The 15,617-nt window shown below is 46.6% G+C and overlaps 2 protein-coding genes and 1 pseudogene across 2 annotated transcripts in view; 2 read left to right on the top strand and 1 right to left on the bottom strand.

The window, feature by feature from the left end:
• Positions 1-12,939, bottom strand: part of LOC129704364 (zinc finger protein 850-like) — a 36,524-nt pseudogene extending 23,585 nt beyond the window's left edge.
• Positions 1-15,617, top strand: part of LOC129704352 (oocyte zinc finger protein XlCOF15-like) — a 265,479-nt gene that overhangs the window by 158,023 nt on the left and 91,839 nt on the right. The window lies entirely within an intron of this gene.
• On the top strand, positions 1,100-3,795 carry LOC129704331 (zinc finger protein 239-like). The gene has a single exon (XM_055647402.1). The coding sequence runs from the start codon at positions 2,538-2,540 to the stop codon at positions 3,564-3,566; it is 1,029 nt and encodes a 342-aa protein (XP_055503377.1). The 5' UTR covers positions 1,100-2,537; the 3' UTR covers positions 3,567-3,795.

Below are 15,617 nucleotides of genomic sequence, written 5' to 3'. Positions count from 1 at the left end.
TCCGCCATTAGCTCTCTTGGTCTCACCCCACCAGAGACACCCCCTTGTTCTACCCATCCATCTTTCTGGCACACTGAAAACTCCCCCTCTTGCCCAATCCTGGCAAAGGGCTCCCTGACCTGAAAAGTTAACTAATCTGTTTTGGCAGATCAAATGCTGGCTCACTTGTTCAGGCGTTTCCACCATTTTCTTTAATACTTCCACTTTGCGGTTTTTATTCTGGACAGCATGCAACAAAAGCTTTCACTGTACCTCGGTACACCTGACAGTAAATTAAAATAAATTTTCCCCATGGAAAAATGCTTGGTTGGAGCAGTTGGGGGCAAGAGTCGATAATAGATGCTGCCTTCTTGAGCTGCTGCCTCAAGAAGTAGTTCTTGTACCGGGCAGAGTCCATCACTCCCTTCAGTCTAAGATAGACACAAAAAGCTGGAGTAACTCAGCGGGACAGGCAGCATCTCTGGAGAGAAGGAATGGGTGGAGTCGAGACTCTTCAGACTAAAACTCACCGGAAAGGGAAGCGAGAGATATGGACGATAACGTACAGCCACAAAGAACAATGAATGAAAGATATTTGTGCATCTGTCTAAATTTTGGTTGTTTTTCAATTTTGGTTGATTTGCAAATGCTCCTTATGACATCCTCTTGCTCTGGGGTCTAGTACAAATTGGAACATGGTCTCATCATCCGTTCTGTTTGAATGCAGAATGGGATTGAACATTTTGCCAAGGGCAAAAATAGCACCAAGTAATACCGACGCCATCTAGTCACCCACCATTGACATTCAATGGCATTGCCATCACTGAATTCACTATAATCTTTCTCCTGGGGGGTCCATCATTGACCCGAATGTCTCCAGGACCAGTCACACAAACACTGTGGCTACAGAGGAACGGCAGAAGCAACGTGACTGGTGAAAGGCTTGGATAGAGTTGGTGTGGAGAGGATGTTTCCACTGGTGGAAGTCTAGGACTAGAGGTTATAGCCACAGAATTAGAGGACGTTCTTTTAGGAAGGGGATGAGGAGGAATTCCTTTAGTCAGAGGATGGTGAATCTGTGGAATTCTTTGCCATAGAAGGCTGTGGTGGTACAGTGGATATATTTAAGGCAGAGATAGATAGATTCTTGATGAGTAAGGGTGTCAGCGGTAATGGGGAAGAAGGTAGGAGAATGGGGTTAGGAGGGAGAGATGGATCAGTGATCAGGCAGAGTAGATTTGATGGGTCAAATGGCCCAATTCAACTCCTATGACATAATCATAATAAGACTTTTGGAAAATAATAGATCAGAAAATGCCTGAAATACTCGGTATTAAGTCAATCTCTTGTGGAAAGGGAAATAAAGTTGACATTTCAGATCCAAGATCCAAGATTAGAATTTAGGAAAAGGAAAAGCAATAATATTCAGTTGCAGAAAAGGTGAGGGATGGATGGGTAGACCAAAGGGATAAGGTAAGTCCAAATTAGTTGATAGTTGGGTCTGTGAGACATCGTCAGCAAGATAGGATATCCCAATAGAAATGGAAAAAACTGATCAAGGATGAATGACTGGCAGAAATGCCCTGTTCAAATGTAGAAAAAAACATGAGAACTTCAAGCCAACAACATGCCTAGACTGATGTGTAGGAAGGAACTGCAGATGCTGATTTAAACCGAAGATAGACACATAAAGCTGAAGTAACTCAGCGGGACAGGCAACATCTCTGGCGAGAAGGAATGGGTGACGTTTCAGGTCGAGACCCTTCAGTCTAAATGTGGAGATGTTGACCATTAGGTGTGTTGGTCCTCACTGTAACAGTACAATTTCACTGCATGCCGGAGTGACCAAATATTATTTTGTCTAAAATGGGGTCCTGTACCTATTGATATATTGTGTGAACTCTTTTACAGGGTACACAAGCAGTGGGTTTGTCAATGGGAATCTCAAACTTAACGTCACATCAGACCTGCAGTGTCAGACAGGTCACCAGCAATGTCCTCAATCCTTGAATCTGGAAGAGGAAATGCTCATCTGTTGTATTTCTGAGGAGAGACAACAAACCACAGTGGGGCAGTGACACTCACTTCTGAAGGAGGGTGTTCAAGAGAACTGACTGTGGAAAGAGCTTTGGCCATTTACACAGCCGCAGAAGGAGGCTGGAACCAAACACGTGTTCCATGTGTGTGAGGTCTTGATGAATCAACCTGGAGACAAAGGGGAAAATTAAGTCAGTGACTGACCAAATCATTTCTTGCTAAAAGTGATATCAGTGTGAATTCTTTGAAAATAAACAATTTCCCATCCAGCTAGAAACTTGAGCATCTGCTCTGTGTGTGGAAAGAAGCTGGCTTGTTTAATCCTCCTGTTGAGACACCATTGATCTGGCTCCCTGAGAAGACGCCAGCGCATCGTCACTGGAGACGGGACATTCAACTGCTCCAAGTGTGGGAAACCTGGATCCACACGGTCACCCACCCGCTGGTACACCAGATAATTCACACCAGGGAGAGGCCCTGCTCCTGCTCTGAGTGGAAACGGATTCACTCAGTCGTTCAATATGACGGGACGCCAGCAGGTTCACACGAGGGAGAGGCCATTCACATGCTCTGAGTGTGGAAAGAGATTTGTTCTGTCATCCCACTTGTTGATACACCAGCGGGTTCACGCTGAGGATACGGAGTTTGAATGCTCTGAATGTGGGAAGAGCTTCTCCTGGTCTTCTAGCTTGAAAGCACATCAGCGAATTCACACCGGAGAGAGGTCGTACAAATGCTCTGAATGTGGGAAGAGCTTCAATCTGACATCTAACCTGAATAAACATCAGCGAATTCACACCGAAGAGCGGCTGTTCAAATGCTCTGAATGTGGCAGGGACTTTATTCAGTCATCCCACCTGAACAAACACCTGATACTTCACACTGGGGAGAGGCCATTTATTTGCTCCGAGTGCGGGAAGAGTTTCACTCGGTCGGACAGCTTGCTAATGCACAAGCGGATTCACTCAGGGGAGAGACTGTTTACCTGCACGGGGTGTGGGAAGGGATACCCTGACTTATCCAGCCTGAGGAAACACCAGCGAATCCATACTGAGGACAGACCATTTATCTGTTCTGAGTGTGGAAAAGGATTCCCCCGGTCATCAGAACTGCTGATACACCAGCAAAGTCATACAGGGGAGAAGGGTGGGCAGGGATTCACTCGCTTCTTACACTTGATGAGACACCAGCAATCGCACAGTGAGGTGAGGCTGATCTCCTGCCCCATCTGCGGTGATAAATTCACTCAGCCGTCGGACCTGTTTAGACATCAGCGGGTTCACAGCAGGGAGATGCCGTACACGTGTTCAGAGTGCGGGAAAGGATTCACTAAGTCATTGGGCCTTAAGCTACACCAGCGAGTTCACACCGGGGAGAAGCCATTTACCTGTTTCGAATGTGGCAGGGGATTCGCTCGGTTGACCAACTTGCTAATACAGCAGCGAATTCATTTTTCTGCGAGGCCATTTATCTGCTCCGAGTGTGGGAAGGGATACACCCGGGCATGTTCTCTGCTGAGACACCAGCGGACACACACTGAGAAGGATTAACCATGCTGTGTGAGGCACCCTGCAAACCCTGTTAGGCTTTATTTCTAATACTATTGGTGACCTCTTTAACTGGACTGAGGTTTAATATTCTACTGCTTTGAACACTGTCTCAGATCCTAAATCAGACCACCAGGTGGTGCCGAATGATGGCTGCCTCGCCAATGGTCTGTCTCGTGTTTTTCATCCTTTGTGTTTTTAATTATTTGTAAAATGTATGTTTTAGTTTGTCTTTAGTTTTTGTATTATGTGGGTGGGGGGGGATGTCCCGTACCTGCCTTTTGTATTATGTGGGGGGGTGTGGGAAACTGTGAAATCGCTTTCCTCAACAGAGATGTGACATTTTTCATGTCGTATCTCTGTCCACACTGCGGCTGAACATTGTGGAGCTGGCAACCTCTTGCTGGCAATCGACCTTGGAAGCTCCAACTGCGGGAGCCTGTGGACTTTAACATTGTGGAGCTCGCGGTCCCTGGTACGGACCAGCTTCGGGAGCTCCAAGCCACGGGAGCTTTGATCGCCCTGACGCAGCAAGTTCAGTCATCCCGACTGCAGATGGTTTGATTCCTCTGACCTTGGGAGAAATGGAGGAAAGAAGATAAGAATATATTGCCTTCCATCACAGTGGAGAATGTGGGGGAGCTGCTGTGGTGGATGTTGATCTCAATTTTTTATGTAGTTATGTGCCATGTTGCTTTTTTTGGTATGACTCAATGGCAAATCAAATTCATTGTAGTTTGCAAAACATACTTGGCTGATAAATTTTGATTATGATTATGGGGGGGGGGGGGGGGGGTTGGGTGTAGAGGAGGTAGGGGATGTGGGGGTGGGGTTGTGTGTGGGGGAGGGGGGGTTGTAGGGGAGGGGGTGTGTGTACGTGGGAGGGGATACGGTGGGGGGGGAGGGGGTGTTGGAGGGTGTGGGGCTCAGCAGCTCCGTCTCTGGCCACACTCTCAGGCTTCAGGACCCGGCTCTGGACTCACTCATCGGCTCCATGACCCGGCGTCTGTCGCACACAGTGGTTCATAGCCCCAGCTGGACTCATCGCCACCCGGCTCTTTGTGGTGGTCGCCGCCCACACCCGCTAACACAGCAGCCCTCGCCCGCACTCCGCTGCTTCAGCTTTATTCTCACCGCGGTGATTGACAACGGGTGCCGGAAGGGGCGTCGCTGTCCCGGCGAATAACAGACCAATAATTTTTGTAATATTTCACCGTTTCACCGATCGGAATAAAACTTGATGCACTTGCAACACAGGAGAATGGCGAGTAAGGTGGCGAAAAATCATAGCGCTATGGGGGAATCATTTTTACGCAAATTTAAAAGCAACGCAAACCGGAAGAGGACAAGATGACAGTTTTAGTCATTGTATAGATAGACAAGACCGTTGGGTCCCGTCCCCTCGACGCGCGGTTGCAGGGGGGTGGGAGGTGGCCTGCTGCATCACACACACTAACCACACCTTTGATATATTAATATTATTAATTCGCTCATTTTATCCAATACCCGCCCTATCCACACGCATAGCCCCCAACTCGCAGGCGTGGCTAGAGAGGGAGGCGGGGTAGAGAGAGAGGGGGCAGAGGCACAGAGAGAGAGGGCAGAGGCACAGAGAGAGAGGACAGAAGTACAGAGAGAACGAGAGGGCAGAGGCACAGAGAGAGGGCAGAAGTATAGAGAGAGCGAGTGGGCAGGCAGGGGCCTGACTTCATCTCCGGCAGCGGCGACCAAAGGACTGCGAGTTCAGCGGCTTCAGTGCAGGGCCGGACTTCATCTCCGGCAGTGTTTTTTGAATATGGGGGGGGGGAGGGGTTGGGGGAGGGGAGGGGTGACGTCACCTGCAGCACAAGAAAGATGGCACATGCAGCAGACCCATTGTGATGTCTTCAGCGAAAGACAGTTTTGTCAGATTTTTGAACATTTTCAGTACTAACTCGAGAAAAAAAGCATGACATTTTCAGATAAGGTTTTTTGGAATCCACGGGAAAAATGTCTACCGGAACATGTAAATATTTTACCATTACCGCGTCGTTTTTTTCACGAAGATGTGATTACACACACCAACACAAATAAATACAATCCAAGATCAGACTTTTAATAGTTAACTAGACCAAGTGGGACCCGTTGGGTCCCGTCCCCTTAACGCGCGGTTGTGGGTGGGGGGGACAGCCTGCGGCGTCGCACACACCCTAACCACCCCCACATACACACACTATCCACCCCCGCCACCCCTTCCCACACACACACACACACTAACAACCCCCCTTGATAGATTAATGTTATTAATTCGCTCCTTTTACCCCATCCCCCGCCTATCCACTTACACAGAGACAGATGGAGGACAGAGAGAGGGAGAAGGAAATGACAGAGGGAGAGGGAGGAGGGTAGAGAGAGAGGGCAAAAAGACAGAGAGGGGCAGAGGGAGAAAGAGACAGGCAGAGAGAGAGAGAGAGGGGGGGCAGAGAGAAACAGGGAGGGTCAGAGAGAGGGGCAGAGACAGAGAGGGACAGAGGCCTGAATGATCCGAGATGAACCCGAGACTCAGGCCTTCAAGTCATAGAGTGATACAGTGTGGAAACAGGCCCTACAGCATAACTTGCCACACTGGCCAACATGTCCCAGCTACACCAGTTCCTCGTGCCCTCGTTTTGTCTATATCCATCCAAACCTGTCCTATCCATGTACTAACTGCTTCTTAAACGTTGGGACAGTCCTTACCTCAACTGCTTCCTCTGGCAGCTTGTTCCATACACCCACCACCCTGCCAGCACAAGTGTCCACAATATCAGCCATTTCTGCCTGTCATCATGTTGGATCAGTTTATCTTTCTCTGGAGTTGACGTCTGGCCGCTGGGCTTGTCCCACAACCTCGGCAGTTAAAATTACACAGTGCTTCTCCTGCACTCACTGTCCTCCATTAGCTCTCAACCCACCAGGGATATTCCCCTTGTTCTACCCATCCCCTTCCCCCACTTTCTCTCCCATGAAAACTATCTTGTTTACCCCTCTTTCCAGTCCTGGTAAAAGGGCCCAGACCTGAAGCGAATAAATAGTTCTTATTCTCGCTGTGATCACTTGAAGGCAGTGAAGGCTTTTAAGGCAGAGATAGATACATTCTTGGTTAGTACATGTTTCAGAGGTTATGGGGAGAAGGCAGGAGAATGGGATTAGGAGGGAGAGATAGATCAGTCATGGTTGAATGGTGAAGTAGACATGCTGTGCCGAAAGGCCTAATTTGACTCCTGTTCATTATGAACTGCCAACTGACTGTTCAGTGACAAATTGACCCACATGTCCTTGGTATATGGGAGGAAACCACTGGGTCACAGAGAGAACAGGCTAGTGTCATACTGATAGCATGCGGTCAGGATCAAACTCAGATCACATGATCTATGGGGCATTAGACTGAATCCATTGGGCTCCAGTACAGGCAACATTTGAGCAAGAACTTTGGAAAGGTGATAAATTGCTATATAAATGCACTTTAATAAATAAGGTTCTCGACTCAAAACGTCACCCATTCCTTCTCTCCAGAGATGCCTGTCCCGCTGAGTTACTGCAGCAGTTTGTATCATACCGTCACTTTAACAAATACATTGGGTCACATGATTAGTTGTACAGTTCATTACACTCAAAATATCGGGCAAAATCTGTTGAGTTGGAAAAAAAGGTTACAAAAAAAGCTCAGAAAGTGCTGGAGGAACTCAGTGGGTCAGGCCACATCTCCGAAGACATGGATAGGTGACATTTCAGATTGTCGATCTTGACAAAAAACAACCCCTATCCTTGTTCTGCAGAGATGCTGCCTGACCTTGATTAGTAAGTCAATAATATATACTATATTATAGCACAAAATAGTATAGTATTACTTTGTCATATTGCAGCAATTTACAATATACATTAATGATTTAGATGAAGGGATTAGGAGCAAAATTAGCAAATTTGCAGATGACACAAAGCTGGGTGGCAGTGTGAACTGAGAGGAGGATGCTATGAGGATGCAGTATGATTTGGACAGGATGGGTGAGTGGGCAGATGCAATTTAATGTGGATAAATGTGAGGTTATACACTTTGGGGGCAAAAACAGGAAGGCAGATTATCATCTGAATGGTGTCAAATTAGGAAAATGGGAAGTACGAGATCTGGGTGTCCTTGTTCATCAGTCACTGAAAGTAACCATGCAGGCACAGCAGACAGAAGAAAGCTAATGGCATGTTAGCCTGCATAACAAGAGGAGTTGAGTATAGGAGCCAAGAGGTCCTTCTACAGTTGTACAGGGCCCTGGTGAGATCACACCCAGAATATTGTGTGCAGTTTTGGTCTACAATTTTGAGGAGGGACATTCTTGCTATTGAGGGAGTGCAGCAGGTTCACAAGGTTAATTCCCAAGATGGCGAGACTGTCATATGTTGAAAGAATGGAGCAACTGGGCTTGTGTGGATAAATGTGAGGTTATCCATTTTGGTGGCAAAAACGGGAAAGCAGACTATTATCTAAATGGTGGCCGATTGGGAAAGGGGAAGATGCAGCGAGACCTGGGTGTCATGGTACACCAGTCATTGAAGGTAGGCATGCAGGTGCGGCAGGCAGTAAAGAAAGAATGGTATGTTAGCTTTCATTGCAAAAGGATTTGAGTATAGGAGCAGGGAGGTTCTACTGCAGTTGTACAGGGTCTTGGTGGACCACACCTGGAGTATTGCGTACAGTCTCCTAATCTGAGGAAGGACATTATTGCCATAGAGGGAGTGCAGAGAAGGTTCACCAGACTGATTCCTGGGATGTCAGGACTGTTATGAAGAAAGACTGGATAGACTTGGTTTATACTCTCTAGAATTTAGAAGATTGAGAGGGGATCTTATAGAAACTTACAAAATTCTTAAGGGTTGGACAGGCTAGATGCAGGAAGAGATTGTTCCCGATGTTGGGGAAGTCCAGGACAAGGGGTCACAGCTTAAGGATAAGGGGGAAATCCTTTAAAACCGAGATGAGAAGATTTTTCACACAGAGAGTGGTGAATCTCTGGAACTCTCTGCCACAGAGGGTAGTTGAGGCCAGTTCATTGGCTATATTTAAGAGGGAGTTAGATGTGGCACTTGTGGCTAAGGGGATCAGGTGGTATGAAGAGAAGGCAGGTATGGGATACTGAGTTGGATGATCAGCCATGATCATATTGAATGGCGGTGCAGGCTCGAAGGGCCGAATAGCCTACTCCTGCACCTAATTTCTATGTTTCTATGTACACACTGGAATTTAGAAGGATGAGAGGTTATCTTATTGAAACACAAGGTTATTAAGGGATTGGACACACTAGAGGAAGTTAACATGTCCCCGATGTTGGGGGAGTCCAGAACCAGGGGCCACAGTTTATGAATAAGGGGTAGGCAATTTAGAACGGAGATGAGGAAAAACCTTTTCACCCAGAGAGTTGTGAATCTGTGGAATTCTCTGCCTCAGAAGGCAGTGGAGGTCAATTCTCTGGATGCTTTCACGAGAGAGTTAGATAGAGCTCTTAAAGATAGCGGAGTCAAGGAATATGGGGAGAAGGCAGGAACAGAGTACTAATTGTCGACGATCATCTATGATCACAGTGAATGGGCGGTGCTGGCTCGAAGGGCTGAATGGCCTTCTCTTGCACCTATTGTCTATTGTTATTTTCAAGGAGCTATCTAATTAACCCACCTCAGCTTTTTCCCTCTAAAGCCATATCATCTTTCCAGATATATATATAATTCACTTTTCTGTGACAAAACTGCCAGATATTCAAAGATACACATTTGTTTCACTCTAACTTGGTCCATGGGCAGGGAACTTGAACAACAGCAGCCTTAATATCAGAAGAGGCATTATTACGCTAATCCCACCTGCCACCATTTTACCTGGATACTTTTATGTGCCTTTTTTTGTGGCTATGGAAACCTCATTCAATTGTGAGAAGGATCTCGACCCGAAACGTCACCTATTCCTTCTCTCCAGAGATGCTGCCTGTCCCGTTGAGTTACACCAGCATTTTGTGTCTATCTTTGGTGCAAATCATAGTCCTAGTTCCAAAATGTGATGCGGATATTACAGAATTGTCAGTTCATATATGTTTATATCATTTATCAGTTCATAATATCATATATCAGTTCATAATTTTACCAAAGCCAACTACAAACCTGCACGTCATAGAGCGATTCAGCATGGAAACTGGGCCTTCAGCCCAACTTGCCTACATCTGCCAATGTGTCCTTGCTACACTCGTACCACCTTCCCGCGTTTGGTTCATAGTCCTACAAAACTGTCCTGTCCATGTACCTGTCTAACTTTCTTAAAAATTGGGATTTGCCCAACCTCAACTACCTCCTCTGACAGCTTGTTCCATACCACCCTTTGTGTGAAAAAGCCACCCCTCAGATTCCTATTAAATCTTTTGCCCTTTACTTTAAACCTCAGTCCTTCTGCAGAGTCCCTGCTTTCTCTACACTACCTGTCTCTCCGACATCTTCTGATCATTCTGCAAACCCGGCCATAAAGCCTTTGATTCTTTCATCCAAATCATTAATATATAACGTGAAGAGTAACTACCCCCAGTACTGACCTCTGCGGAAAACCGATAGTCACTGGGAGCCAACCAGACAAAGCCCCCTTTATTGCCATTCTTTGCCTTCTGCCATTCAGCTAACCTGCTATCCAATGCTAGTATCTTCCCTCCAATACCATGGGCTCCTATCTTTAGCGGCCATGCAGTACCTTATCAAAAGCCTTTTGAAAACCTAGATTAGCGGGATCCACTGGCACTCCTTTTTCTAGCCTGTTGTTTACTTCCTCAAAGAATTCCAACAGATTTGTCGGGCAAGATATCTCAAAAAAACATGCTGACTTCGGCTTATTTCACCATGTACACCCACATTCAAACACTTTCCAATACGCTGGTATGCATATGGAATCAGCTGCCAGAGGAGGTAGCTGCAGCAGGTACTATAGCAGCATTTAAAAGACACTCAGACAGGTTCATGGATAGCAACGGTTCAGAGGGATATAGGCCAAATGTGAGAAAATGGTACGATCCTAGATGGGGCATCTTAATCGGAGTTTGCTGGCTTTACCTTGCACTAAACGTTATTCCCTTATCATGAGTAGAAAGGAACTGCAGATGCTGGTTTAAGCTGTAGACACAAAAAGCTGACTAACTCAGATAGGAAAGGCAGCATCTCTGGAGAGAAGGAATGGTTGATGTTTTGGGTCAAGACCCTTCCCCAGACTCTTCTTCAAATTCCCTTATCATGCATCTATACACTGTAAATGGATCGATTGCAATCATGTATTGTCTTCCTGCTGACTTGTTAGCATGCAACTAAAGCTTTTACTGTACCTTGGTACACGTGACAATAAACTAAACTAATTGGCAATGACAAGTTGGGCCAAAGGGCCTGTTTCCATGCTGCAGACCATCCTCACAGACACAGCCTAAAAATACAAGTTCAGTCCGCTGCTCTGCTCTCTGTAACCATGAATGTGCAGCTGGTCACAGCTGCAGCGCTATCTCTAAATTCGCCAATGATACCAACATCATTCCACAATGTCATTTGGCATGCCCCCTTTACCTACTATGACTGATAATTTATTATTTTATATTATATTTATTTGTTGTGTTGTAGTGTTAATGTGCTGCAAGTGGGAATTTCATTGTTCCAGCAGAGTGGCCAAATCTCATTGCTCTTTATGTCATTGCCATGTTCTCCAGAGTCGATTCCTTCCTCGTCATCACAGGCATTTCAGTGTGTGCATTTAGTATCTGAGACAGTGTTCAAAGCAGCAGAATATGAAACCTCAGTCCAGTTAAAGGGGTTGCCAATAGTATTGGAAATAAAGCCTAACAGGGTTTGCAGGGTGCCTCACACAGCATGGTTAATCCTTCTCAGTGTGAGTTCGCTGGTGTCTCAGCAGATGACATGCCCGGGTGAATCCCTTCCCACACTCGGAGCAGATAAATGGCCTCTCCCCGGTGTGAATTCGCTGGTGTCTTAGCAAGCTGGCCGACCGAGGGAATCCCTTCCCACACTCAAAGCAGGTAAACGGCTTCTCCCCGGTGTGAACTCGCTGGTGTATTTGCAGGCTGAATGACCGAGTGAATCCCTTCCCGCACTCTGAACACATGTACGGCCTCTCCCCGGTGTGAACCCGCTGATGTCTAATCAGGTCTGACGGCTGCATGAATTTATCACCGCAGTTGGAGCAGGAGAACAGCCTATCCCCAGTGTGAGATTGCTGGTGCCTCATCAGGTACGATAAGCGAGTGAATCCTTTCCCGCACTCTGGACAGTTGAAGTGCTTCGCCACAGCGTGAAGTCGCTCATGTCGCAGCAGATGGCAATGCACAGTGAATCCCTTCCCACACATGGTGCAAATATACGGCTTCTCCCCTGTATGACTTTGCTGGTGTATCAGCAGTTCTGATGACCGGGGGAATCCTTTTCCACACTCAGAACAGATAAATGGTCTGTCCTCAGTATGGATTCGCTGGTGTTTCCTCAGGCTGGATGAGTCAGGGTATCCCTTCCCACACCCCGAGCAGGTAAATGGTCTCTCCCCTGAGTGAATCCGCTTGTGTATTAGCAAGCTGTCCGACCGAGTGAAACCCTTCCCGCACTCGGAGCAAATAAATGGCCTCTCCCCAGTGTGAAGTATCAGGTGTTTGTGCAGCTCGGATGACTGAATAAAGTCCCTCCCACATTCAGAGCATTTGAACGGCCTCTCTCCGGTGTGAATCCGTTGATGCCTTATCAGGCTAGAAGACCACGGGAAGCTCTTCCCACATTCAGAGCATTCAAACTCCGTATCCCCAGCGTGAACCCGCTGGTGTATCAACAAGTGGGATGACTGAGCAAATCTCTTTCCACACTCAGAGCATGTGAACGGCCTCTCCCTCGTGTGAACCTGCTGGTGCCCCGTCATATTGAACGACTGAGTGAATCCGTTTCCACACTCAGAGCAGGAGCAGGGCCTCTCCCTGGTGTGAATTCACTGGTGTACCAGCGGGTGGGTGACCGTGTGGATCCAGGTTTCCCACACTTGGAGCAGTTGAATGCCCCGTCTCCAGTGACGATGTGCTGGTGTGTTCTCAGGTAGCCAGATCACTGGTGTCTCAACAGGAGGATTAAACAAACCAGCTTCTTTCCACACACAGAGCAGAAGTTCAAGTTTCTAGCTGGATGGGAAATTGTTTCTTTTCAAAGGCTCCAGAATTCACACTGATATCACTTTTAGCAAGAAACTATTTGGTCATTCACTGACTTAATTTCTCCCTTTGTCTCCAGGTTGATTCATCAAGACCTCATACACATAGAACACGTGTTTGGTTTCAGCCTCCTTCTGCGGCTGTGTAAATGGCCAAAGCTCTTTGTGTAAATGGCCAAAGCTTTTTTGTGTAACCCTCTTTCCACAGTCAGTGCTCTTGAACACCCCCCATCAGAAGTGAGTGTCACTGCCCCACTGTGGTTTGTTGTCTCTCCTCAGAAATACAGCAGATGAGCATTTCCTCTTCCAGATTCAAGGATTGAGGACCTGTCTGACACTCCAGGTCTGATGTGACGTTAAGTTTTAGATTCCCATAGACAAACCCACTGCTTGTGTGCCCTGTAAAAGAGTTCACACAATACATCAATAGGTACAGGTCCCCATTTTAGACAAAATAATATTTGGTCACTGGCATGCAGTGAAATTGCACTGTTACAGTGAGGACCAACACAGCCTATGGACAACAATTCAACATTCAAGCTGAACGGTCTCGACGTGAAACGTCACCCATTCCTGCCCTCCAGAGATGCTGCCTGTCCTGCTGAGTTACTCCAGCATTTTGTGTCTATAGAAAAAAAGTTTGTTTTAAGTTGCGGGAAGTAAATTAGTCCATCGAGTCAACATTCAGGGGAAACAAGACTATGCCATTCAACCTCTCGGGCCTGCTCTGCCATTCAGTAGGATCGACCCTATCTTCATTGTGCATTTAAATGACATGTAGACAGATGCACGGATAGGAAAGGTTTACAGACTTAGTCATGGGACAAACACAAGGAAAATGAAACAAGCTCAGGTAGGCAACTTGATGGAATGGACGAGTTCAACTGAAGGGTCTGTTACTGTGCCATACAAGTCTATGCCACCTTAAGATTTCTAATCCTGAGGAAGGACATTATTGCCATAGAGGGAGTAGATGGTTCACCAGATGATTCCTGGGATGTCAGGACTGTCTTATAATCCTGGATAGAGTTTATACTCTCTCAGCAGAGATTGAGAGGAGATCTTATGAAAATCCCAATTCTTAAGGATTTCATCAGGAAGATTGTTCCCTGTTGGAAGTCCAGGACAAGGGGTCACAGCTTAAGGATAAAGGGGAAATCTTAAAAACCGAGATGAGAAGTCAGAGAGTGGTGAATCTCTGGAACTCTCTGCCACAGAGGGTAGTTGAGGCCAGTTCATTGGCTATATTTAAGAGGGAGTTAGATGTGGCCCTTGTGGCCAATGAAACAGAGTTTTCCCTGAAATTGAGTGGCGGTGCAGGCTCGAAGGGCCGAATGGCCTACTCCTGTTTTCTATGCATGCTTCATGTGAATCCAATTGATTTCATCTTTCCCTGTCGATCAATCCCTCTGTCAGAATCATCCCAGTAAACCCTCAGAACTACTTCCAATGAAACAGCTTTCCCTAAATAGAGTGATCTAAAGCAGTTTTCAGCATGCTCGATGTGCACTCATCTATTCCTTTTCACAGTTGTAGTTGAAATGTTACGCTCCACTCTCCCCCTACTTGAAATATTCCATGTCATCCTGGTCTCCTGATGGTTTCCAGCATTTACTGTTTGTATAATCAAGGACGAGTCTCACCCCCGTCACTCCCACTTCTCCCCTCTCCCATCAGGCAAAATGTATAGAAGTGTGAAAACACACACCACCAGATTCAGGGATGGTTTTTTTCACTACTGTTATCAGGCAACTGAATCATCCTACCATAACCAGAGAGCAGTGCTGAACTACTATCTGCCTCTTTGATGACCCTCGACTATCCTTGATTGGACTTTGCACTAAACGTGTTCCCTTGTCATGTATCCATACACTGTAAATAGACTGATTGTAATCATGTATTGTATTTCTGCTGACCGGTTAGCACACACAACAAAAGCTTTTCACTGTACCTCGGTACACATGGCAATAAACTAAACTGAAACTAAAGCTGGAAACTCTGATGTTGGGGTGTGGATAGCAAGCAGAGGCAAAGAGTAGGGGTTGTGGGACTATCCTGAGTATGGCTGCCAGCGATGATTCTGTAAATGGCACTGATTTTCCCAGTCCTGGATGACACCTGATTTTATGCAGTCAGTCAAGAGCTGCAGTAAGACAGACTCGGGTACACTGGAAGTTTCCCTGGCCCCATATCTTGCTGGAGGAGCACACCTGTGTTCTAACTGCTGCAATCTTAAGCAATCTCGTGGGACATAGGAGCAGAATCAGGCCATTCGGCCCATTTAGTCTGCTCTCCCATTCAATCATGCCACCATATTTTTCCTTCGCAACCACATTGTCTTCTCCACATTCCCTCTGACACACTTATGAACCAAAAACACATCAATCTAATCTTTAAAAATGTTCAAATACCCCAAATATTCATGGACAAGTTACACATAAACTTAAGATAGGCACAAAATGCTGGAGTAACTCAGCGGAACAGGCAGCATCTCTGGAGAGAAGGAATGGGTGACGTTTCGGGTCGAGACCCTTCAGACGTGTGAGGACAAAGGAAAACGAGAGATATAGACGGAGATGTAGATGTATGCAAATATACTTGCCTGGTATTGCAATCATTGTCTGCTTAGTTTGCAGGCCCAAGCCTCACAGTACTCACCCTCAACACAGTCTCTCCTAATGTGTCGGAAGGAACTGCAGATGCCGGTTTAAACCGAAGAGACACAGCATGCTGGAGTGGAATGGGTGACGTTTCGGCTCGTGTAAGGCTGAAGAACGGACTCGAACCGAAACGTCACCCATTCCATCATCTCCAGAGATTCTGCCTGTCCCGCGGAG

This window comes from Leucoraja erinacea, chromosome 15, assembly GCF_028641065.1.
Source record: "Leucoraja erinacea ecotype New England chromosome 15, Leri_hhj_1, whole genome shotgun sequence".
NCBI lineage: Eukaryota > Metazoa > Chordata > Chondrichthyes > Rajiformes > Rajidae > Leucoraja > Leucoraja erinaceus.
This window is presented reverse-complemented; position numbering and strand designations above follow the sequence as displayed.

Coding starts and splice junctions, on each gene's coding strand:
- LOC129704331 (XM_055647402.1), top strand. CDS start 2,538: ATGACGGGACGCCAGCAGGTTCACACGAGGGAGAGGCCATTCACATGC.